Source organism: Mobula hypostoma, chromosome 5 (assembly GCF_963921235.1).
Source record: "Mobula hypostoma chromosome 5, sMobHyp1.1, whole genome shotgun sequence".
In the NCBI taxonomy this organism is placed as follows: domain Eukaryota; kingdom Metazoa; phylum Chordata; class Chondrichthyes; order Myliobatiformes; family Myliobatidae; genus Mobula; species Mobula hypostoma.
The window spans coordinates 23,681,018-23,707,325 of record NC_086101.1 but is presented as its reverse complement, the minus strand read 5'-3'; the positions used below and the strand labels follow the sequence as shown (position 1 = coordinate 23,707,325).

At 47.0% G+C, this 26,308-nt stretch overlaps 1 protein-coding gene across 5 annotated transcripts in view; it reads left to right on the top strand.

Annotated features, from left to right (window-relative positions):
* Positions 1-26,308, top strand: part of LOC134346687 (hemicentin-2-like) — a 101,062-nt gene that overhangs the window by 8,001 nt on the left and 66,753 nt on the right. For 4 of the 5 annotated variants that reach the window (XM_063048198.1, XM_063048197.1, XM_063048200.1 and 1 more), the window contains exons 2-5: positions 1,529-1,834; positions 2,539-2,841; positions 3,496-3,786; positions 10,794-11,057. In XM_063048198.1, coding sequence (XP_062904268.1) covers positions 1,529-1,834; positions 2,539-2,841; positions 3,496-3,786; positions 10,794-11,057 — 1,164 coding nt within the window. The remainder of the gene's footprint in view (positions 1-1,528; positions 1,835-2,538; positions 2,842-3,495; positions 3,787-10,793; positions 11,058-26,308) is intronic. The other variant, XM_063048201.1, reaches the window with a different exon arrangement.

Here is a 26,308-nt window from a genome sequence, read left to right as displayed (position 1 = left end):
TATATATAAAATACAAAAGCAAGTTAGTTATGTTAAGCCAAAATAAAGTATTATGTCTAGTTGTGAGCGCAATTGAAAGGATGTGAAAGCTTTGGGGAGAGGTACAGAGGAGATTTATCAGAATAGTTCCATGGATGAGGATTACTAATCCACATTCGGAGAGAAGAAAATAGGCTTTGCAATTTAGCATGGAGATGTTTACCTAAGTTTCTGGTAGAGGTTGTTAGGGAATTGTCAGGCATAGGACATCTTTTTGGATTTACTGAGTAGGATTAGTGGGTAATAATACAGACAAGAACCAACTAGTCTAACCAAACAAAACACATTTGAATGTAAGTTAAAAGCAATAATCAGTTTTGAATTAAGAGATTTCTGCAAAGCTCGAGCTGCTGTCCCACAGCATGGAGCTGGCTACTCAGGATTGATTCTATTATGGTTATTATTCTATTATGGATTTGTGTATTCCTGCTAGAAAATTAATCTCAGGGTTGTATAGGGTGACAGATATGTACTTTTTATATTACTTTCATCTTTTAATTTTGAAGATATAGTTAGTAAAGTGATGTGGCTATGAGACAATCTTGTCTGCATCAGCCAAGCATAAGATAATGAGTCTTTGTTAACTGGCTGGTGTCAAACAAGGCAGCTACGGCTTATTATTTTGCACTCCTCTTGTAGAGGTCAAGGAGGACTGCCAGATCAGACTAAATTTTGTCCCTGAGCTTATAACCATACCATATGGTTATTTCCATCAGCAATAACCAGGATATTTGTGCACCAGGAGTCAGTCTTCAAAACACTAATCTTGGGCATTTGGTTCTCTGTCCGCAGAAGCTTTGAGACAATCTGTGGGAATTAGTTTGTCCCAACAAGGTTTTTGAATCTTCAGAGGTGTCTTAACAATTATTCTGTGAATATGTATTCCACTGGCAAAAGGAACCATTCATCAGAAACAAAATAATGAAGTAAACAATGTCATTGTAACTATGGAAATAAGTCATCCGCTGTTACCTTTGATCTTAAGGTATAAGAATGTGATATACTTTGAATTTGGGAGACTCCACCTAGAGGCTTTCCAAGAGTAAGAGTCATCAGTAATGACTTTTATATCCAACAGCTTCATTTGGCTTATCCAGTGGCTTAGTCACAGTCACAACAGAGGTGTTTACTTTTAGCAGAAACTGATTGGGGAAAACAGAATCTTGATCCATGTGCAGCATGAATGAAAGCAGGAACAAGGGTAGTTCTTGCTGTTACTCATTTGTATTTAAACTTCCCTGTCCTTCTTGCACTTGCGCACATAATTTTCTGAATGAAATGGATAGGATCAATTACTCAGCAAGTAGTTGGTCTTACCCATTTCATTTAGAGAAAACATGTCATAGCCATGTGCCAGAGTTCTAGTAAGTAGTCCTATAAAATGTAATGGACTGTATACCTACGTCCTGTAATTGTCTCATTTCTTGCTCTGGTTTTGTGTTTTTCTACCTCTGTAGTTTAAATGATTGTTGTTTTTTTTTCTAATCAGCTGAAAGGGAAGAAGTGGTTAGTGTCTTTGGTTCATCAGTTTTACTGGATCCTGAAATCACCGTTGATCCCAGCAAGAATGAAATCCTTTGGACTTTCAAAGCCAGCAACAAAAGTGATGATATGATTTTGGATCACATCCCAGGTGTCGCCACATTGGAACCAAGTGAACGGTTCAAGGACCGTTTACAGTTCAATGCTGCTAAGGGTGCGCTGACGATAAATCGATTGGAAGCCAGTGATGAAGGAAATTACACTTATTCTGTGGATAGCAAAGAGTTGAAAATAATACAACTGCTTGTCATTGGTAAGTAATTTTGCTTATTTGTGATGAAGCATTTGAAATGCTGCAGAATGTGCCAGAATCTGTATTTGTTGTTTCCACTAAAGGCTAATTGGGAACCTCAGCTGGTAAAATAAACACTGCAATATTAGGTATTGAATGCAGCATCTCATCAATCTCCATGGTTCTCACCTTTCTATCATCTTATAGAGGAATCCATGGATTTGATTGAACGCCCATAGCTACACTTGTGAGATAGAGATGGTTGAAGAGATGGTGGGAGAGGGAGGGATTGGACAGAGGGAATTTCTGAAAGAGTGAGGCTGGAGTTGCTTCGGTGATAAAATGTTAATGACGCCTGTAACTACACTGGTCGGAGTAGGTGAGAGGAGGGGAACTGGAAGCCAGGAGCAGAGGGGCAGTGATTTGGCCACCACTGCCAGCCCACCAACTGGAGAGTGTCTGGTTAAGGGTCGAAACACTCGGTGAAGGTTGGGAACTACCTGATGACATCTGCTCCTGGCTGAAGGCTACGGTTACCTTATAAGGTAACTGGAGAATGCACTCTAACAGGTATATGTAACAAGTGTCAGACCATGAAATCTCCCTGACCAGTTATACAATATCTGTTTATATAAAATGCACTTAATTATTTTTATTGTCTGATTTGCTGCTCTATTTCAGTGTTTCACTACTGCCACAGAGCATTTTCTTTATATCTTAATCAGATAAAATGAAAGAAGTGATTGGTATTCTCGGTTCATCAGTTTTGCTGGATCCTAAAATCAAAGTTGATCCCAACAAGAATGAAATTCTTTGGACTTTCATCGCCAGTAATAAAAGCCTTGAGGTTGTCTTGGATCACATCCCAGGTCTCACTATGGAACCAAGTGAACAGTTCAAGAACCGTTTGCAGTTTTTTGCTTCTTCTGGTGGACTGATGATAAACAGTTTAAAAACCAGCGACCAAGGAGATTATATCTTCACTGTGGATGGACGAGAGCTCAAAGTAATACAATTGTTTCTTCATGGTGAGTAGTTCCACTTATTGATGCACCATATGAGTTATTTGCGAGGGAATCTGTGGTTGTTGTTTCTGTTAAAGACGAAATGAGAGCCGTACCTAAGAATGCAGTCATTCAGTCAGTTGGTGAGGCTATGAAGCATGTATCATTTCATAGAGGAGTTCATTGGGATTGTGATGGAAGAAGTTGCGAAGAGAGTTAAGACGGAGGAATAGAACAAACAGGAAACCTTTTGTATGGTGAGATCAGTCCATGATGTGGTCAGTTTCATGGCTTAATGAGGGAATTTATAGAGGAGCACAAAGGAACATGAAAGCAGAACTGTAGGAAATTCCCAGCATATCAGCACGTGCTTAGAAGAGAAATGAAGTCTGAACCAATGAGTAGCTTTGGCTGGAACTCAACTAAAATTCCTTAAGCCTTTGTATTCTTTCTGGCAATTTCAGCTGGACTGAGTTAATTAGACAAATCTAATTATGTGGAGTGTGGTCCTAAATAGTCATGACCCATAACACCAGCAAATAGTCAAATTGTTTCACAATATCTATTCATGCAGAATATGCTCATTCATTCATGTAGTTTTCACATGATACTCTATTTCAGTGTTCAGCTGCCACTATGGGTTAAACGAGTGCACTTCTATTTTTGCTTGGTTGACAGATAAAATGAAAGAAGTGATTGGTATCCTTGGCTCATCAGTTTTACTGGATCCCGGACTCAGAGTTGATCCCAGCAAGAATGAAATTGTTTGGACTTTCTTCGACGACAGCATTTTAAATCACATCCCAGATCACACCACAACGGAACATAGTGAACAGTTCAAGTCCCGTTTAGAATTTAGTACTTCCAATGGGGCTTTGACTGTAAATGGATTAACACCTCGTGATGAAGGAAGTTACAGCTTTATTGTGAATGAAGAAGAGATGAAAGTATTAGAACTACTGATCTATGGTAAGTAACCATTACGTCAAATTTGCCACAGTATGGTGGTCATTTCTTTTGAAGGTTAAGTAGAGTACATGATGTAATAAGCACTAAAATACTTGACATTGAATGCAGCAGTTCAATTAACACCCATGGTGGTGATATATGTGCCATCTCATGGAGAAGTACACTCTGGATTATGATCCACAATCTATCCCTTTGTAATACTGAAATAGGAGAATTCGGTGTTAAACCCAAAGGTTGGAATTTCCTGTTGTGGAGGGTGGTGCGGTGCTGGTGCAGTAACCATCGGCAACAGTGTCTGATGTTAGCCAAGGAACAAAAACACAGGTTGTCCTTGGCCCTCTCATTTCTCTTTTCATTTGCAGGCTGTCCTTTTTCTATTCTGCATGATGTTAGCTTCAATATCAGTGACAATCAATGTGAAAGTTGATTATAAGACAATAAAACCTACAGCAGGAGCAGAATTAAGTCATTCAGCCCATCAAGGATGCTTCACCATTCCACAATGGGTGATTTATTATCCCTGTCAAATCCATTTTCCTGCCTTCTCCTCATAACCATTGACTCCCTGACTAATCAAGAACCTATCAACCTCTGATTTAGCTATTCTCAATGACTTGGCCTCCACAGCCACCTGTGGCATGAACTCCTCAAATTCACTACCCACTGGCTAAAGAAATTCCTCCTCATCTCTGTTCTAAATGGACATCCATCTAGTCTGAGGCTGTGCCCTCTGGTCCGAGAGACATCCACTATAGAAAACATCCTCCCTTCCTCCAATCTTCAATATTCAATAGACTTCATTGAGATCCTCCCTCATTCTTCCAAATTCCATTGAGTACAGGCCCAAAGCCATCAAACACTCCTCATACCCTTTCATTCCTGGAATAAAAGTTCAAAGTAAATTTATTGTCATTACACATATATGTCACTATTTTTGAACTTGAGATTCCAATTTAACAGATTTAGCTGTAATGCAAAATCTTCGCAAACTTCGAAATAAGTATAGGTGCTGCCGTTCTTTCCGTTTAATTGCACTTATGTACTGGGTCTAGGACAGGTCCTCTGAAATGATAACACCGAGTTATTTAAAGTTGCCTGCCCTCCCTACCTCTGATCCCCCGATGAGGACTGGCTCATGGACCTCCAGTCTGCTCCTCCTGAAGTCAATAATTAACTCCTTTCTCTTGCTGACATTGAGTGAGGTGTTATTGTTGTGACAGTACTCAGCCAGAATTTCATTCTCCCTCCTTTATGTTGATTCATCACCACCTTTGAGTCGGCCAGTGACAGTGGTGTCGTCAGCAAAGTTATATATGGCATTGAAGCTACAGTCATAAGTGTGAAGTGAGTAGAATTGGGGTCTAAATATACACCGGGAGGTGCAGCTGTGCTGGTAGAGATTACAGAGGAGATGTTGTTGCCAATCCAAACTGACTGGAGTCTGTAAATGAGGAAATTAAGGATCCAATTCCACAAGGAGGTATTGCGGCCAAGGTCTTGAAAATTATTGATTAGTTTTGAAAGGACAATAGTATTGAATACCGAACCATAGTCGATAATGAGAATCCTGATGTATTCATCTTTGCTATTCAGATGTTCCAGGGTTGAGTGATGAGCCAACTGCTCACAATACTCCAAGTGCAGACTGAACAATGCCTTATGAAGCCTCAGCTTTGCATTCTTGCTCCTATATTCTGATCTCTCAAAATGAATGCTAACATTGCATTTGATTTCCTTACCACTGACTTAACCTGTAAGTTAACCTTTGGGAAATATCGCACAAGGACTCTCAAGTCCATTTGCACCTCTGGTCTTTTAAATTTTGTTCCCCATTTAGAAAACAGTCTGCACCTTTATTCCTTCTATCAATGTGCATGAACATATACTTCCATACACTATATTCCATCTGCTTCTTCTTTACCCATTCTCCCTATCTGTATAAGTCCTTCTGCAGACTCTACTTGCCCCTCCACCTATCTTAATATCATCTGTAAACTTGGCCACAAAGCTATCATCCAAATCATTGAGGTATTGTATAACGTGAAAAGAAACGGTCTCAAAGCTGATCCCTGCAGAACACCACTAGTCATTGGCAGCCAACCAGATAAGACCTGCTTTATACCCACTCTTGGCTTCCTGCTTGTCAGCAAATCTATCCATGCTAGTATCTTTGCTCTAATACCACGGGTCCTTGTTAAGCAGCCTCATACGTGGCACCTTGTCAACGACCTTCTGAAAATCCAAGTAGACAACATCCACTGACTCTCCATTGTCTGTCGTGTTTGTTATTTCCTCAAAGAATTTCATCAAATTTTCAGGCAAGACTTTCCCTATGCAAACTTTGACCTATTTTATCATGTGTCTCCAAATACTCCAAAACCTCATTCATAATAATGGACACATTTGAAACAACCACTGAATTCAGGATAACTGGAGTATAATTTCCTTCCTTCTGCCTTCCTCCCTTCTTAAAGAATGAAATGACATTTGCAATTTTCCAGTCCTCTGGAACCATTCCTGATTCAATTGATTCTTGAAAGATGATTACTAATGCCTCCACAGTCTCTTCAGCTATTTCTTTCGGAACCCTGAGGTGTAGTCCACCTGTTCCAGGTGATTTATCTACCTTCAGTCCTTTCAGTTTCCCTAGTACCTTCTCCTTAGTAATAGCAATTAGACACATTTCTGCCCCATGACATTCTCAAATTCCTAACATACTGCTCGTGTCTTCCATAGTGAAGACCTGACACAAAATACTTATTAAGTTCCTCTGCCATTTCCTTGTCCTCCGTTATTACCTCTCCAGTGTCATTTTCAGTGGTCGTATATCCACTCTCAACTCTCTCTTACTCTTAGTGACTACTGATGTTCTGCAGGGGTCAGTGTTGGGACCACTTCTTTTTATGCTGTATCTCAATGATTTTATATGATGGAATAGATGACTTTGTTGCCAAGTTTGCAGATAATACAAAGATTGATGGAGGGGCAGGTATTATTGAGGAAATAGGTAGGATGCAGAAGGACTTAGACAGATTAGGAGAATGGACAAGAAAGTGGCAAATGAAATACAATGTTGGAAAATGCATCGTCATGTACTTTGGTAGTAGAAATAAATGTGCAGACTATTTTCTAAATGGGGAGAAAATCCAAAAATTTGAGATGCAAAGGGACTTTGGAGTCCTTGTGCAGAATTTCCTAAAGGTTAACTTGCAGGTTGAGTCGGTGGTGGGTAAGGCAAATCCAAGGTCTAGAATACAAGACGAAGGGTGTGATGCTGAGGCTTTATAAGGCACTGGTGAGGCCTCACCTTAAGTATTGTGAAGAGTTTTGGACCCCTTATTTAAGAAAAGATGTGCTGGCATTGGAGAGGGCCCAGAGGAGGTTCACAAAGATGATTCCAGGAATTAAAGGGCTGTCATCGAGGAACGTTTAATGGCTCTGGGTCTGTACTTGCTGGAATTTAGAAGGACGAGAGGAGTTCTCATTGAAACCTTTTAAATTTTGAAGGACCTGGACTGAATAAATGTGGAAAGGATGTTTCTCATGGTGGGGGAGTCTGGGACAAGAGAACACAGCCTCAGGATAGAGGGGCATCCAATTAAAACAGATATGCAGAGAAATTTCTTCAGCCAGAGGATGGTGAATTTGTGGAATTTGTTACCACAGGCAGCTGTGGAGGCCAGATTGTTGGTTGTATTTAAGGCAGAGATTGATAGGTTCTTGATTGGACATGGCATCAAAGGTTACAGGGATAAGCCAGGGAATAGGGTTGAGGAGGGGATAAAAGGGATCAGCCATGATTGAATGGCAGCACAGACGCGATGGGCCAAATGGCCTAATTCTGCTCCTATGTCTTATGGTCTTAATATATTTATAAAAACTTTTGGTAACCTCTTTTGTACATATTATTGGCTAGCTCACCTTCATATTTGGCCAGGCAGCGTCTCTAGGAAGAGGTACAGTCGACGTTTCGGGCCGAGACCCTTCATCAGGACTAACTGAAAGAAGAGCTAGTAAGAGTTTTGAAAGTGGGAGGAGGAGGGGGGAGGGGGAGATCCAAAATGATAGGAGAAGACAGGAGGGGGAGGGATGGAGCCAAGCGCTTGGCAGGTGATTGGCAAAAGAGATATGAGAGGATCATGGGACAGGAGACCCAGGGAGAAGGAAAAGGGGGAGGGGGGGAAAACCTAGAGGATGGGCAAGGGGTATAGTGAGAGGGACAGAGGGAGAAAAGAGAGAGAGAGAGAAAAAAAAAGAATGTGTGTATATAAATAAATACCGGATGGGGTACGAGGGGGAGGTGGGGCATTAGCAGAAGTTAGAGAAGTCAATGTTCATGCCATCAGGTTGGAGGCTACCCAGACGGAATATAAGGTGTTGTTCCTCCAACCTGAGTGTGGCTTCATCTTCACAGTAGAGGAGGCCGTGGATAGACATATCAGAATGGGAATGGGATGTGGAATTAAAATGTGTGGCCTCTGGGAGATCCTGCTTTATCTGGCAGACAGAGCGGAGGTGCTAAGTGAAACGATCTCCCAGTCTGCATCGGGTCTCCACATCCCATTCCCATTCTGAGAGTCAGTGAGCTTGTAGAAGATGTCAGTGAACAGTCTGTCTCCAGAGATAGGAGAAAGGGGAGAGAAGTGTCCGAGATAGAGTAAGTGAATTTGAGGGCTGGGTGGAAGTTTGAGGTAAAGTCGATGAAATTGACGAGCTCAGCATGGGTGGAGGAAGCAGCACCAATGTAGATGTCAATGTACCGAAGGAAAAGTTGGGGGGGCAGTACCAGAATAGGTCTGGAGTACAGACTCTTCCACATAACCAACGAAGAGGGAGACATAGTTGGGTCCCATGCGAGTTGCCATAGCTACACCCTTAGTCTGAAGAAAGTGGGAAGAGCCAAAAGAGAAGTTATTGAGTGTGAGAACCAGTTCTGCCAACCGAAGGAGGGTAGTGGTGATGGGGAACCGGTGAGGTTTATTATCCAGGAAGTAGCGGAGGGCTTTGAGGCCTTCTTGATGGGGAATGGAGGTGTATAAGGATAGGACATCCATAGTAAAAATGGTTGGGACTGGGGAATTGGAAGTTATTGAAGAGGTGGAGGGCATGGGATGTATCCTGGATGCAGGTGAGGAGGCACTGAACTATGTGTGACAAAATGGAGTCCAGGTAGGCAGATACAAGTTCGGTGGGACAGGAGCAGGCAGAAACCATGGGTCTACCGGGACAGTCAGGCTTGTGTATCTTTGGGAGGAGGTAAAACCGAGCGGTATGGGGTGTGGGAATAATGAGTTTAGTGGCTGAGGATGGAAGGTCTCCAGAGTTGATAAGGGCAGTGATGGTGCGGGAGACAATGGTTTGATATTTTTGGTGGGGTCCTGTTCCAGTAGTAAGTAAGGGGAGGTGTCAGAGAGCTGCCGTTTTGCCTCAGTGAGGTAGAGGTCCGTCCGCCAGACTACTATGGCATCACCTTTGTCAGCAGCTTTGATGGTGAGGTTGGGATTAGTGCGGAGAGAGTGGAGGGCAGTGCGTTCAGAGGGAGTGAGGTGGAACAGGAGAGAGGAGTGGTGAAGTTGAGACAGTTGATGTCTCAGCGACAGTTGGAGATGAAGAGATCGAGTGCAGGTAGAAGGCCCGGGCGGGGTGTCCAGGAGGAGGAGGAGGGTTGAGGACAGGAGAAGGGGTTATCTATAGTGGGAGGGGAATCCTTGCCATATGTCCATATATCCATACATATGTCTTTACATGGAATCCACCCCACCAGACTCCGGATCCAGCACATTATCCTCCGCAACTTCCGCCACCTTCAACAGGACCCCACCACTAAGCACATCTTACCCTCTCCACCCCTCTCTGCTTTCCGCAGGGATCGGTCCCTCCGTGACTCCCTTATCCGCACTTCCATCCCCACTGATTTCCCACTTGGCACTTATCCCTGTAAGCGTAAGTGCTACACCTGTCCGTACAGCTCCTCTCTTGCCACCATTCAGGGCCCCAAACAGTCCTTCCAGGTGAGACAACACTTCACTTGTGAGTCTGTTGGGGTTATCTATTGCATCCGGTGCTCCCGGTGTGTCCTCCTCTACATCAGTGAAACCCGACCCAGATTGGGGGACCGCTTCGTCGAGCACCTCCACTCCGTCCGCCACAACAGACAGGATCTCCCGGTAGACACTCACTTCAACTCTGCTTCCCATTCCCAGTCAGATATGTCCATACATGGCCTCCTCTACTGCCATGATGAGGCTAAACTCAGGTTGGAGGAGCAACACCTCATATACCGTCTAGGTAGTCTCCAGCCCCTTGGTATGAACAAAGAATTCTCCAGCTTCCGGTAATTCCCTCCTCCTCCCTTCCTCTATCCCTATGTCACTCTGCCCCCTCCCCCAGCTCCCTCATGGTTCCACCTCCTTCTTCTACTACCCATTGTTTTCAGGGCTATGGCGTCAATGCTTCCCCTCTCCCACCCCTTTGTCTTTCAAATTACTGGTCTTTCAACTGACGCTACAAGTGTTCTTCAAATCCTTCCCCATCTTTCATTCTTCTGTCCTGACGAAGGGTTCCGTACCGAAATGTCGACTCGTCGTTTCTGAGTGATGCTGCCCGACCTGCTGAGTTCTTCCAGCGTACTGGAAGTGTTGCTTTGATCTTTTACAGCACCGCAGATTATTTTGTGTTTAGGACAGACATGTAGCAAACAATGTTCTGAGGTGGTTTCATTGCGTTTTTGAGGAAGGGAGTTCTGAGTAATTGAATACTTTTAAGGTAATGAATAAGCTGTGAGTCAATAGGAATGTGAAGTACTGGTGCCAGTGAACCATAATCTTGTCAAATGGGAGAGAAGTGTTGAATGGTCTTGTTTTGCTCTTAATTCCTAATTTTTTTCTGTAGCTTTGGTTTGTATGAACTTACTGTATAAATGAAAGTCCTTTTATACACATTTGATTCAATATCACACAGCAGGATTTCATTATGCTCTAGTCCAGTAACAATGTTTTTCCCTTTAGAAAAGCTGTCAGAAGCATCAATATCCGTAGGCTACTACAAATTCCTGGGTTTCACTGTCCAGCTTACCTGTGATGTCAGTGGAGATCCTAATGAATTTCAATGGCAAAAAGATGGAGGGGAAATCTCCCAGCATTACCAACTAATAAATGAGAACATGACACTTGTTATCCAACATGCTTTGGTTAGTGACTGTGGAAGCTATACCTGTGTCGCCAAAAATCCCATCAGCTCCATCAGGGGAGATCACAGCATAATTCTTCATGGTAAGCTTTGTTTATGAATATCTTGAGGGTAGTATTTGTGAACAAATGCAATTGGTGGGCTATTGAATGTAAACGATGTAAATCAGCACCACAACAGAGATGGGAAAAGCTGAATTAATAAAGTTCATTGAATTTAGTACAGGAGGAAGTCATTCGGCACACCAGGAATGTACTGTTCAATGCAAAAAGCAATCCATCTAGATTCACTCCTTCATCCTCTTCCCACAATACTGCACATTTTTCAGTATTTTCCACTGATTCAAAGCAGTCCTGTAAACTCTCCTGGCCTCCCTTGTTAGTCTTCATGACTGGTGCTGTGGTCTTCAGACTTTGCCTATACTTCGGCAGGGTGGGAGGGGGGCGGTGTAACAGTGGTCCAGTGTGTTGTTTCCTCTGGTACTACTTGTGATTTGTTGGTAATAATTATTTAGGGATTTTCTCAAACTGGCCTTGTCAAGATCCCCCAGAATGCAGGGAAGGCATCAGGATATGCTGTTTCATGCTGTTGATTAAATTGCTTCGTTCGTCTAGAACCTGTTTGACATTCGCCTGAGGTGCCATGTACAATGGTACCAAAGTGATCCCTGAAATATCCCGCAGTAGGTAAAATAGCTAATACTTTATTGAGAGGTGTTCCAGTTCTCATGAACAGGATAGGGATAGCACTGCTACGTTTGTAAATGTTTGACTTTAAAAGATTCAACAGTCCTATCTTGGTGGTGTATTATGAACCCGTCAATCTGAATGGCTGCTTTCAGAATGTAAAGTATTTACTGAGGAGTTAACAGGAATGAAGGTATTGCTGAGCCTCTGGCTAGGATCTTTATGTCCTCGTTCTCCACGGGAGTGGTACCGGAGGATTGGAGAGAGGCGAATCTTTTCCCCTTGTTCAAAAAAGGTAGTAGGGGTAGTCTGTGTAATTATAGACCAGTGAGCCTTACGTCTGTGGTGGGAAAGCTGTTGGAAAAGATTCTTAGAGATAGGATCTATGGGCATTTAGAGGATCATGGTCTGATCAGGGACAGTCAGCATGGCTTGGTGAAGGGCAGATCGTGTCTAACAAGCCTGATAAGGTTCTTTGAGGAAGTTATAGCGGTGTGCTACACACAACGCTAAAATAACCACACGTAGTCGGTGAGTTGGAGTTGCGATGAAAGAGACTTATTCAAACTTCGCGGCCTGCTTTAAAGCCTTCCCGTTCCCGCCCTACCCGGGCGGGACTGTTGTAGGGAATGCATATTCCCAGACCCTTTCCGCGCGCGGGATTTTCCCCCTGCTGGTGAAGATGGCCTGGCGCCCTTTTTGGGGCCGGCCCTCTGCCTGCGCGCTCTGCTTCGTGAGCCGATTCGTGTATGCTAGAAAGTGGGTCGCCACATAACCCCCCCTCCCCCAGAACCGGCGATAACTCCCCCAATGTCCACAGTCTGGATCGGCCTCTGTTTGGGAGGTCTGCCCCTGCGCCGCGGGGCCTGAGCCTGGACCGGCTGTGCCAAGTCCACGTGGGCCGGTTTGAGTCGGTCCACCGTGAAAACCTCCTCTCTCCCCCCAATGTCCAGCACGAACGTGGACCCGTTGTTCCTGATCACCTTAAACGGCCCCTCGTAGGGCCGCTGTAGCGGTGCCTGGTGTCCGCCCCGTTGTAGAAAAAGAAACTTACAGTTCTGCAGGTCTTTGGGTACGCAGGTCGGGCTCTGTCCGTGCTGTGAAGTGGGTATGGGGGCCAGGTTACCTAGCCTCTCCCGTAGTCTGTCCAGGACTGCTGTGGGTTCTTCCTCTTGCCCCCTTGGGGCTGGTATGAACTCTCCTGGGACGACCAGGGGCGCGCCGTACACCAACTCGGCCAACAAGGTGTGCAGATCCTCCTTGGGCGCCGTGCGGATTCCGAGCAGGACCCAGGGAAGTTCATCCACCCAGTTAGGCCCTTTTAGGCGGGCCATGAGAGCTGACTCCAGGTGATGGTAGAAACGCTCCACGAGTCCGTTCAACTGTGGGTGGTAGGCAGTAGTGTGGTGTAGCTGCGATCCTAAAAGGCTGGCCATAGCTGACCACAGGCTGGAGGTGAACTGGACGCCCCTGTCGGAGGTAATCTCGGCCGGTACCCCGAAGCGGGCTACCCAGGTTGCGATCAGTGCTCGGGGGCAGGATTCGGAGGTGGTGTCGCTGAGCGGGACTGCCTCTGGCCATCTGGTGAACCGGTCTATCATAGTTAGGAGGTACCGCGCTCCTCGCGACACTGGCAGGGGCCCCACGATATCCACATGGATGTGGTCGAACCTCTGCCGGGTGGGTTCGAACTGCTGCGGTGGAGCCTTGGTGTGGCGCTGCATCTTGGCCGTTTGGCACTTCATGCACGTTTTGGCCCATTGACTGACCTGTTTACGCAGTCCAAGCCACACGAACCTGTTGGCGACCAGCCGGACGGTGGTCCTGATGGAGGGGTGCGCTAAGTTGTGAATGGAGTCGAAAACCCGCCGGCGCTAGGCTGCTGGGATGACGGGGCGGGGTTGGCCGGTAGCTACGTCACACAGTAGGGTCCTCTCACCTGGGCCTACGGGGAGGTCTTGGAGCTGCAAACCGGAGACTGCAGTCCTGTAACTGGGGATCTCAGCGTCTGCCTGCTGTGCCTTTGCCAGCGCTGCATAGTCCACCCCCTGGGACAGGGCCTGTATGGTAGCAACACACATCAAAGTTGCTGGTGAACACAGCAGGCCAGGCAGCATCAGACGAAGGGTCTCGGCCTGAAACGTTGACTGTACCTCTTCCTAGAGATGCTGCCTGGCCTGCTGCGTTCACCAGCAACTTTGATGTGCGTTGCTTGAATTTCCAGCACCTGCAGAATTCCTGTTGTGCACTAGCATCGTGGCGTTTGCCAAGGCTTCTTTGGTTTTAACGAAAGCGGCTGCGGCCTCGTCATCCCAGGTAATGTCCTTGCCCTTACCCGACATTAGAGTGAACAGAGGGCGCATGGTTCGGGCTGCTGAGGGGAGGAAACGGTGGTAGAAATTCACCATACCCACGAATTCCTGCAGGCCTTTGATTGTGTTGGGTTGGGGGAAGTGGCGGACCGCGTCTACCTTGGCGGGCAGCGGGGTTGCCCCGTCTTTAGTAATCCTGTGGCCCAGGAAGTCGATAGTATCGAGTCCGAACTGGCATTTGGCCGGGTTGATTGTAAGGCCAAATTCACTCAGGCGGGAGTAGAGCTGGCGAAGGTGGGACAGATGTTCCTTCCGACTACTGCTGGCTATGAGGATGTCGTCCAAATAGATGAATGCAAAGTCTAGGTCGCGTCCCACCGCGTCCATTAGCCGCTGGAAAGTCTGTGCGGCATTCTTTAGACCAAACTGCATTCGGAGGAATTCGAAAAGTTCGAACGGGGTGATAAGTGCTGTTTTGGGGATGTCGTCCCGATGTACGGGGATTTGATGGTATCCCCGGACGAGGTCTACCTTGGAAAAGATCCTTGCGCCGCGTAGGTTTGCTGCGAAGTCTTGAATGTGCGGCACAGGGTAGCGGTCTGGCGTTGTAGCCTCGTTCAGCCTGCGGTAGTCACCGCATGGTCTCCAGCCCCCCCATTGCCTTGGGCACCATGTTCGGGGGGAGGCCCATGGGCTGTCGGACCGTCGTTTGATCCCCAATTCCTCCACCTTCTTGAACTCCTCCTTCGCCAGTCGGAGCTTGTCCGGGGGAAGCCTTCAAGCACGGGCGTGGAGGGGTGGTCCCTGGGTCGGGATGTGGTGCTGTACTCCGTGTCTGGGCATGGCTGCCGTGAACTGCGGTGTCAGTACCGATGGGAAATCTGCCAGGACCCTGGTGAATTCGTCGTCGGACAGCGTGATGGAGTCCAGGTGTGGGGCTGGCAACTGTGCTTCACCCAGGGAGAACGTTTGAAATGTCTTGGCGTGGACTAATCGCTTCCCTTGCAGGTCGACCAGCAGGCTGTGGGCTCGTAGAAAATCCGCCCCCAGGAGTGGTTGGGCCACGGCGGCCAGTGTGAAGTCCCACGTGAACCGGCTGGAGCTGAACTGTAGCCGCACTGTGCGGGTGCCGTAGGTTCGTATTGTGCTGCCATTTGCAGCCCTTTGGGTGTGTCCCGGTTCTCTGTTGCGGGTGTCGTAACTCGTTGGAGGTAAGACGCTGATCTCCGCTCCGGTGTCGACCAAAAAGCGGCGTCCCGACTGCTTGTCCCAGACGTACAGGAGACTGTCCTGATGGCCAGCCGCCGTAGCCATCAGCGGTGGCTGGGCCCTGGCGTTTCCCGGGAATTTGCAGGGTGGTCTGCGGCAGCGGGCCTCTGTGCCCCACCGCTGGTGGTAGAAACACCATTGTTCATTGGGCTCCTCACTCCCATCGCCGGGTTTTGTAGGCTCTGCTGCCGGGCCTGGTCTAGTCTGCCGCTGGGCACGCGGCTTGGTGATCTGTGTGACGGATGCCCCTCTCTCTTTCCTGGCATTCCACGGCACATCTGCTCGGGCCGCCACCTCCCGGGGGTTGCTGAAATCTGCGTCGGACAGCAGCAGGCATATGTCCTCGGGCAGTTGCTCTACGAACGCCTGCTCAAACATGAGGTCCTTCAGCCAGGGCCAGCATCTCGTTCATTAATGCTGACGGCGGCCTGTCTCCTAAACCATCCAGGTGCATTAAGCGGCGTGCTCGTTCGTGCCGTGAGAGTCCGAAAGTCCTTATGAGCAGGGCTTTGAATACTGTGTATTTGCCGTCCTCCGGGTGCGACTGTATAAATTCTTCAACTTGTGCAGCAGTCTCCTGGTCGAGGGAGCTCAGCACGTAGTAGTAGCGAGTGGACTCCGAGGTTATCTGCCGAATGTGGAATTGAGCTTCTGCTTGTTCGAACCACAGACGGGGTCTCAGCGGCCAAAATCTTGGCTGTTTTAATGAAACTGCGTGAACAGATGCGGCGTCGGTCATCTCTGGTCCAAATATCGTTTGGGCCGTCGGGGTAACCAATTGTAGTGGTGTGCTACACACAGCGCTAAAATAACCAAACGGAGTCGGTGAGTTGGAGTTGCGATGAAAGAGATTTATTCAAACTTCGCGGCCTGCTTTAAAGCCTTCCCGTTCCTGCCTTCCCCGGGCGGGACTGTTGTGGGGAACGCATATTCCCAGACCCTTTCCGCGTGCGGGAATTTCCCCTGCTGGTGAAGATGGCCTGGCACCCTTTTTGGGGCCGGCCCTCTGCCTGCGCGTGCTGTTTCGTGAGCCAGTTCATGTGTGCTAGAAAGTGGGTCGCCACAAGGTGACCAGGCATATAGATGATGGTAGTGCAGTGGATATTATCTATATGGATTTTAGTAAGGCATTTGACAAGGTTCCACACGGTAGGCTTATTCAGAAAGTCATAAGGCATGGGATCCAGGGAAGTTTGGCCAGGTGGATTCAGAATTGGCTTGCCTGCAGGAGGCAGAGGGTTGTGGTGGAGGGAGTACATTCAGATTGGAGGATTGTGACTAGTGGTGTCCCACAAGGATCTGTTCTGGGACCTCTACTTTTCGTGATTTTTATTAACGACCTGGATGTGGGGGTAGAAGGGTGGGTTGGCAAGTTTGCAGACGACACAAAGGTTGGTGGTGTTGTAGATAGTGTAGAGGATTGTTGAAGATTGCAGAGAGATATTGATAGGATGCAGAAGTGGGCTGAGAAGTGGCAGATGGAGTTCAACCCAGAGAAGTGTGAGGTGGTACACTTTGGAAGGACAAACTCCGAGGCAGAATACAAAGTAAATGGCAGGATTCTTGGTAGTGTGGAGGAACAGAGGGATCTGGGGGTACATGTCCACAGGTCCCTGAAAGTTGCCTCACAGGTAGACAGGGTAGTTAAGAAAGCTTATGGGGTGTTAGCTTTCATAAGTCAAGGGATAGAGTTTAAGGGTCGCTATGCAATGATGCAGCTCTATTAAACTCTGGTTAGGCCACACCTGGAGTACTGTGTCCAGTTCTGGTCGCCTCACTATAGGAAGGATGTGGAAGCATTGGAAAGGGTACAGAGGAGATTTACCAGAATGCTAACAACAGGAATTCTGCAGATGCTGGAAATTCAAGCAACACACATCAAAGTTGCTGGTGAACGCAGCAGGCCAGGCAGCATCTGTAGGAAGAGGTGCAGTCGACGTTCCTGACGAAGGGTCTCGGCCTGAAACGTCGACTGCACCTCTTTGATGTGTGTTACCAGAATGCTGCCTGGTTTAGAGAGTATGCATTATGATCAGATATTAAGGGAGCTAGGGCTTTACTCTTTGGAGAGGAGGAGGATGAGAGGAGACATGATAGAGGTGTACAAGATAATAAGAGGAATAGATAGAGTGGATAGCCAGTGCCTCTTCCCCAGGGCACCACTGCTCGATACAAGAGGGCATGGCTTTAAGGTAAGGGGTGGAAAGTTCAAGGGGGATATTAGAGGAAGGGTTTTTACTCAGAGAGTGGTTGGTGCGTGGAATGCACTGCCTGAGTCAGTGGTGGAGGCAGATACACTAGTGAAGTTTAAGAGACAACTAGACAGGTATATGGAAGAATATAAGGTGGAGGGTTATATGGGAGGCAGGGTTTGAGGGTCAGCAAACATTGTGGGCCGAAGGGCCTATAATGTGCTGTACTATTCTATATTCTATGTTTACCAAGATTCCGTGATGCAAAAGATGCAAGTGGTCCTAATGTCCTCTGATGTAGCACCCTAGCTGTGAGATCTTCAATTTTATTTACCAGAGACTGTACATTTGCCAGGAAGATAGTCGGTATGGGGAGTAAAATCCTCGTTTTTTTAAAAAACACATCATTAGTCCAGCATGATAACCTTGCTTCCACCTCTGTCTTAAAGAAACAGTGTGCCGACCAAAGTCTGATCTATTTCCGTCGGTTTTGAGCAGCAATGGATTATTTAATCACATTAGAATGCCTTTATTAACTGTACAGACCTTAGATGCAGTTGCGGTTCTTGGCTGTAGCTGTGGTTCTCAGCTGTAGCAGGCTAAAATGAGAGTATTTGAACGTTTCCATCATTTCCATCAGAGCTGCCGCCTGTCACCCTTATCTATTGGCACCCCAGAAGAGGACATGTCCTGGGTGTGCTTAAAAATGTATGCCGCCTTTTTGAGGACATCAGACAAAGGAATGCAGGGAAGAAAATGCTGCAGCCTGTGTGGAGAGGCAGGCTACCTCTGCAAGACTTTCCCAAAACGTACTGGTATTTAAGCTCAGGCAATAAGATTCGGACTTGCCACCAATAATACCCAGTCAAATGTCAAAGCACCCACCACAGCAAAGAAGCCATTGACAAGACCAAAAAAGACTGGGACTGAGGAAAGGCCCACCAGCACGTGCCCCCAACTTCCCCAGTTGAAAAACCCCAGGCCTTTCCAGAAGACGAGAAGAACTCAATGGAGGAGGATAGGGTAAGAGAACAAGAGGAAAAATGGTGGATATGAAGAGGGAGAAGTCCCAGAAGACACCATCCAAGGGACAGGCTGCTGAGTATAAAAGGAATATAGGAAGGAAAGGGTAGGTCAGCAGACAGACAACCTTTTCTCATCAGAGGATGAAGCACGTGCAGGAAACTGACAATGCAGTAAAGCAAGTGCCAAACTGGAGAGAACAAGGAAGAAAGGAGCCAACAGGCAAATATTGATGGGGAAGGAATTCTGCAGACACCCCCAAAACCCCAGGAAACTGAGATCATCATAGCATCTAAATTAGGGATGAGATTATGGAGTACTTGGTGACACAGGACAAGATAGGACAAAGTTAGCATGGTTTCCTTAAGGGAAAATCTTGCCCAACAAACCTGTTCATTGAGGAGATTACATGTAGGATAGATAAAAGGGATGCAGTGGATATTGTATATTTGGACTTTCAGAAGGCCTTTGACAAGGTGCCAGACATGAGGCTGCTTACCAAGTTAAGAGCCTGTGGTATTACAGGAAAGTTACTGGCATGGTTAGAGCATTGACAAATTGGTAGGAGGCAGTGAGTAGGAATAAAAGGATCCTTTTCTCTTTGGCTGCCTGTGACTATTGGTGTTCCGCAGGGGTTGATATTGAGACCACTTCTTTTAATGCTGTTTATCAATGATTTAGATGATGGAATGGATGACTTTGTTGCCAAGTTTGCAGATCCAATACTGATTGGTGGAGGGGTAGGTAGTGTCGAGGAAACAGGTAGGTAGCAGAAGGACTTAGATCAGGAGAATGGGCAAGAAAGTGGCAAATGAAATACAATGTTGACAATGTTGGAAAATGCATAGTCATGCACTTTGGTAGTAGAAATAAATATGCAGACTATTTTCTAAATGGTGAGAAAATCCAAAAATCTGAGATACAAATGGACTTGGGAGTCCTTGTGCAGAACACCCTAAAAATTAACTTGCAGGTAGAGTTGGTGGTGAGGAAGGCAAATGCAATGTTTGCTTTCATTTCAAGAGGTCTGGGATACAAGAGCAGGGATGTAATGCTGAGGCTTTATAAGGCACTGCTGAGGCCTCACTTTGAGTATTGTGAATAGTTTTGGGCTCCTCATCTAAGGAAAGATGTGCTGCCATTGGACAGATTCACAAGGATGATTCTAGGAATGAAAGGGTGATCATACAAAGAACGTTTGATGACTCTGGGTCTATACTCGCTGAAATTTAGAAGGATGCGGGAGGATCTCATTGGAACCTTTCGAATGTTGAAAGGCCTGGACAGAGTAGATGTGGAAAGGATGTTTCCCATGATGGGGGAGTCTAGGACTAGAGGGCGCAGCGTCAAGATAGAGTAGCATCCATTTAAAATAGAGAAGCAGAGAAATTTCTTTTGCCAGAGGGTGGTGACTATGTGGAATTCGTTACTACAGTCAGCTGTGGAGGCCAGCACGTTGGGTATATTTAAAGCAGAGCTTGATAGGTTCTGATTGGACATGGCATCAAAGGTTACGGGGAGAAGGTTGGGAAGTGGGGCTGAGGAGGGGAAAAAAGGATCAGCCATGATTGAATAGCAGAGCAGACTCAGTGGGCCAGATGGCCTAATTCTGCTCCTGTGTCTTATGGTCTTATGGTCTAAATTGTACCAGTTTCAGTGACCAGGAGCTGTATTGAGCCCACTAGCCCCCAGCTTCAGGTGACCGGGAGGAAAGCAGTATCCAGGTTAGAGAGTTAGAGGGTGGGGGTTTTTACCAAAGATGTGGGCATGACAGCTCAGACTGAGTGACGGTAGACTCAAACTGTGATTCCAGAACTCAATCATGGAATTAAAACTGACATCTTTAAATCTGCCCAGGGTGAACAGCACTGTGCAATGTGTCGATACCTCACAATTCCTTGCCACGGTCAAGGGTGATATGATTTTCTTAAAAGAGTGCCTGTTACTACACCTCGGCAACTACTGGGAGTGGTCACGATAGTGGCTTCATTGTTTATCTATATGGTTGGGGGATGGGGGCAATGATTGTCACACTTTTGGCCTGGGGATTCTGCTGTGGGAAGGCAACTTCTCAATTACCCAAGTTAGAGAGGTGGTTGGAGATGTCTCTTCATGTCAGACATAATGTGCTGAAACACCCCACTCTGACTAATTAACGTGTATCGTGCAGTGTGAGTGACTGGCTGTCTTCCAACAGCTCCCACCGCTATTGGCAATGTCCTGGCCAGTTATTCTGGCCGGTAACGTCAACTGCGTTATCGATGTGGCAGAACAATCCTGAGGTGTTGACAGCAGAATGGACAGTACCTCCAATCTCCTGATGGAAATAGTTAAAGTCACCAAACTGAGCAATGCCATCAGCACCCATGCAGATGGCACACAACCGCAACCCATCTGGTGATGGTCAGATGGCTCAGCTCGCTCACAGATCAACTACCTCTTTGTGTCATAGCCCATCACAGTCAGATCTACTGACATCACGCTGATGTTCTTTGACCACTGCCTCCTCTGAACCTCCTGTTACTTACAGGAGGACCAGAAGACAGGTAGGAGGACATGGAAACAGAACATCAAACTGTCGACACCAGAGAACATTGAGGAACCAAAAAGGGGAGTACGCAGATTGGAGAACCTTGAAATTCCTCTTTAGTTCACCTATTCACTGGTGGTCCAGAAAGCATTGAGAAAATCAATTCTGAGGGTCTGGATGGGTACAGACCTGCTGGAAGTGTACACCACTATGCTTCCAACTGGGAGTATGTCAAACTCATTACCCCCATCTACAAGCAGAAGATGGAGATGGATGACATAAAGAATTGGAGATCCATTAGACTACAAGATCCTGTCCAAGGCCATTGCCAACAGGGTCAAGTCCACTCTGGGATAGATAATCCATCTGGACCAAACCTATGCTGTACCTGGCAGGAAGATCTTTGACAGCCTATTGCTGCTCAGGGATAGTCAGCTTGGACCAGGAGAAAGCAGTTGACAGGAAATCACACAAGTATGTGATGGATGTGCTCTCCAAAGTGGGATTTGGGGAGGAATTGGATCCAACTGCTCAACAGGAGCATGTGTAAAGCAGTCCAAATCAATGAGTGGAAACAGATAGCTTCCCCATCAAGTTTGGAGTCAGGCAAGGTTGGCCACTCTCCCGTGTTTTCTTTGCTCTTTAGAACCCTTTGTCAAATCCATCAGGAAGGATGAGAGCATAAGATGGGTAACATTGCCAGGCAGTGGAGGGACCCAAGTGTAAACCTCCCTATAAATGGATGACACCACTGTCTTCTGCTTGGATCAGAGGTCGGTTCACAGATTGATCAGCATCTGTTTCCAATTTGAGTTGGCATCAGGATCCAAAGTTAACCACACAAAGAGCGAGACCATGGTCTTCAACAATTGGCCCAACTGGTCCACTGTCCCCTTCATCATAGGTCTGATCATCTGAAGGTGCTGAGGAACTGGTATGGAGGGGCCAAGGTGTGCACCAAGAAATGGATGGAGTGGACTGGGAAGCTAAAACAGATATTGGGACTGTGGAGAGGGCACTCCTTTTTGATAACTGGGAAGAACCTAGTCATTAGGTGTGAGGTGCTCTCAGGACTGCTGTACTTGGCGCTGGTGTAGTCCATACCCTGCTCATTCAGCTTGTAAATCCCCTGAACTATCTTCATAGCAGCACACACAAAATGCTGGAGAAACCCAGCAGGCCAGGCAGCATCTATGGAAAAAAGTACAGTCGACATTTCTGGCCGAAACTCTTCAGCAGGACTGGAGAAAAAAAAGCTGAAGAGTAGATTTGAAAGGTGGGGAGAGGGGAGAGAGAAATACCAGGCGATAGGTGAAACCTGGAGGGGGAGGGATGAGGTAAGGAGCTGGGATGTTGATTGGTGAAAGAGACAGAAGGCCATGCATGAAAAAAAGTGGGGGCGTGGAGGAGAACCAGAGGGAGGCGATGGGTGGGCAAAGAGATAATTTGAGAGAGGGAAAAGGGGATGGGAAATTGTGAAGGGGAGGGGAAGGCATTACTGGAAGTTTGAGAAATCGATGTTCATGCCATCAGGTTGGAGGCTACCCAAATGGAATGTAAGGTGTTGTTCTTCCAACCTAAGTGTGGCCTTATCACGACAGTGGAGGAGGCCGTGGATGGATGTATTGGAATGGGAAGTGGAATTGAAATGGGTGCCACTGGGTGAACCTGCTTTTTCTGGTGGATTGAGCATAGATTCTCGGTGATGTGGTCTCCCAACTACTCCGGGTCTCACCGATACACAGAGGGCCACATCAGGAGCACCGAACACAATATATCACCCCAACAGACTCAGAGGTGAAGTGTTGCCTCACTTGGGAGGACTGTTTGGGGCCCTGAATGGTAGTGAGGGAGCAGGTGTAGGGGCAGGTGTAGCACTTGTTCCACTTACAAGGATAAGTGCCAGGAGGGAGATCATTGGGAGGGACGAATGGACAAAGGAGTCATGTGGGGAGCGATCCCTGAGGAAAGCAGAAAGTTGGGGGGGGGAGGTAAAGATGTATTTGGTAGTGGGATCCAGTTGGAGGTGGTGGAAGTTTTGGAGAATTACATGCAGGATGTGGAGGCTGGTGGGGTGATACTTCAACCCTGCCCTCAAATTCACCTGGTCAATTTCCTCTCCCCTCCCCCCACCTTTCAAATCTACTCCTCAGCTTTTTTTCTCCCGTCCTGCCAAAGGCTTTCGGCTTGAAACTTCAACCGTACTTTTTTCCATAGATGCTGCCTGGGCTGCTGGGTTCCTCCAGCATTTTGTGTGTGTTGCTCGGATTTCCTGCATCTGCAGATTTTCTCATTTGTTAACCATGTTCATTTGGGGGATCCAAGATGGAGCTGTCCAGACTGGACATAATGTACAAGCTCCTGAGCAATGGGGACAAGAACGTACCCAATCTTGGCCTCACCGTGATGTCCACCTTCATGTGTGACTGCATCATACTGTATGTGGAGCCTAAGTACTTGGACAGCGAGTACTGCTATGTGCCAAGATTCAGTCTGTGCCCGGTGTTGCGAAGGACAGGTTTGGCCCCATTGTTGCAGAAGGTGCCAGTCAGCTCGATATAACACTACTTGTCCTTCATTGAAACGTTCTTCCAGACCAGCACCTGTGACCTCAAGTCAATCAGGCAATGGTCAGCCTGGAACACCCTTCAGACACTGCAGAAGAAGTACTTGACGGATACCCTTGGGTGGTTCCCTGAGCAAAATGTCCAGAGCATTTGGCAGAATGCCTAATTGCCAGTTATCACTAACAGGCACCAAACCTTGCCTGGCTGGTGATGAGAGGGACCCCTCCCAGCCCAGTCCATCACCAAAGGGACAATAGTTCACTTTTTGCCAACTGTGGGTTTGTGAAGAGAGTGTGGAGAAAGATGCTAGGGCTGTGTAGCAGTTCATCCCAAAAATTTGCAGTGGCAGTGGAGACTTTGTGCAGAATGTGATGAGGAGAGATTTGAGGGTAGGAAGAACAATACTTGAGGAGAGAGAACTATTAACATTAGGCTCTGAAAGATAGTAAGAAATAGCATTGATTGTCTGGGAGAAGGGTATTCATGGTTAAGGTGAACTTGGACAGCTCAAAAAGAGAGCAGAAAACGATACAATTTCAGCACCAAGCTGCATGGAATATTTGGGATTGCTGCACCAGTAGACTAAGAGAAGGGGGAAATGCAGAGGCAGATGAACAGTCTGCATTACAATCTTTTATGGGTTCATTATATGTTGGTGAAATAGGGGTTACCTTTGGATTCTGGCAGATCTTTGAATAAACAGTTTGGGCTGTGTGGGGCCTGATGGTGTTCAGCATACCAGATCTGTTGATTGTTAATTGTACTAGATTTTCAGGCAGGATCTTAATACCAATCCCATTAAACCTGATTGAACAATGAAAGAGTAACATACTTAAAATGCTCGAGGAACTCAACAAATCAGACATATCAGACATTTATAGAGGAGAGTCGATATTTCGGGCCAAGACCCTTCATGTGTCTTGAAGGGTCTCAGCCTGAAACATCGACTGTTTACTCCCCTCCATAGATGCTGCCTGACTTACAGAGTTCCTCCAGCACTTTTTATGCCATTTGCACAAGATTTCCAGCATATGCAGGACCTCTTATGTTTACAGTAAGAGAGCAGCAATTATAATGGGAATAAGATGTCCGTTGGTCATGAAGAAGACATGCTTCAGTACTTCAGTAGCTCCTAAAGCATGAAGTATAAGATTGGGAATTTGAACACATTCACGAGGGGTTAAGAGAGAATCTTTTACAAGGGTGGGGTTTGAAAATTTCAGAGATAGATGGAGAGAAAGCTCACTGCTACTTCCATGAGGATAATTGAAGATGAACAGTAAATACTAAACCCACTGGTGATAGCTGAATGAACTATAAACACCAGGCCGGGTCTTTATGTGCTGCTGTTGTGACTCCCGTCTCTCCTTCCCCCACCACCACTCCGCAGCCCCGTCTTCCTCAGATCCCACCGTCAGCTCCTGGGCCCTCAGAGGCTCCATCTTTCTCTCACCCCAACCCTCCCCTCTCCACTGACACCCCCAGCCTCCCCCTCCCCCCTCTGATCCCAGCTCTCATCCGTGCCGGGTCTTTACCATCCCCTCCGACCTTCAACTGTCGGAGGCAGAATGCTCTGTTCTCAGTAAGGGCCTCACGTTTGTCCCCCTTCGCCCACACCTCAGTGAGTTCCGTGTTCGCCATGATGCGGAACTTTTCTTCCGCCGTCTCCGTCTCCGAGCCTACTTCTTCGGCAAGGACTCTTCCACCCCCACCGATGACCCCTTCTCCCGTCTTCAACCCTCCTCTTCTTCATGGACACCCCGCTCTGGTCTTCTGCCTGCTCTGGATCTCTTTATCGCTAATTGCCGACGGGACATCAACCGTCTCGACTTCACCGCACCTTGTCCCCATTCCAACCTCACTCCTTCGGAACGCTCTGCTCTCCACTCCCTCCGCACTAATCCTAACATTATTATTAAACCCACTGATAAAGGGGGTGCTGTTGTAGTCTGGCGTACTGACCTCTACCTTGCCGAGGCACAGCGACAACTCGCGGATACCTCCTCTTATTTACCCCTCGATCGTGACCCCACTAAGGAGCACCAGGCCATTGTCTCCCACACTATCAACGACTTTATCCGCTCAGGGGATCTCCCATCCACTGCTACCAACCTTATAGTTCCCACACCCCGCACTTCCCGTTTCTACCTCCTACCCAAGATCCACAAACCTGCCTGTCCTGGCCGACCTATTGTCTCAGCTTGCTCCTGCCCCACCAAACTCGTTTCTGCATACCTCGACACTGTTTTATCACCCCTTGTTCAATCCCTTCCGACCTATGTTCGTGACACTTCTCACGCTCTTAAACTTTTCGATGATTTTAAGTTCCCTGGCCCCCACCGCTTTATTTTCACCATGGATGTCCAGTCCTTATATACTTCCATCCCCCATCAGGAAGGTCTCAAAGCTCTACGCTTCTTTTTGGATTCCAGACCTAATCAGTTCCCCTCTACCACCACTCTGCTCCGTCTAGCGGAATTAGTCCTTACTCTTAATAATTTCTCCTTTTGCCCCTCCCATTTCCTCCAAACTAAAGGTGTAGCTATGGGCACCCGTATGGGTCCTAGCTATGCCTGCCTTTTTGTTGGGTTTGTGGAACAATCTATGTTCCGTGCCTATTCTGGTATCTGTCCCCCACTTTTCCTTCGCTACATCGACGACTGCATTGGCGCTGCTTCCTGCACGCATGCAGAACTCGTTGACTTTATTAACTTTGCCTCCATCTTTCACCCTGCCCTCAAGTTTACCTGGTCCA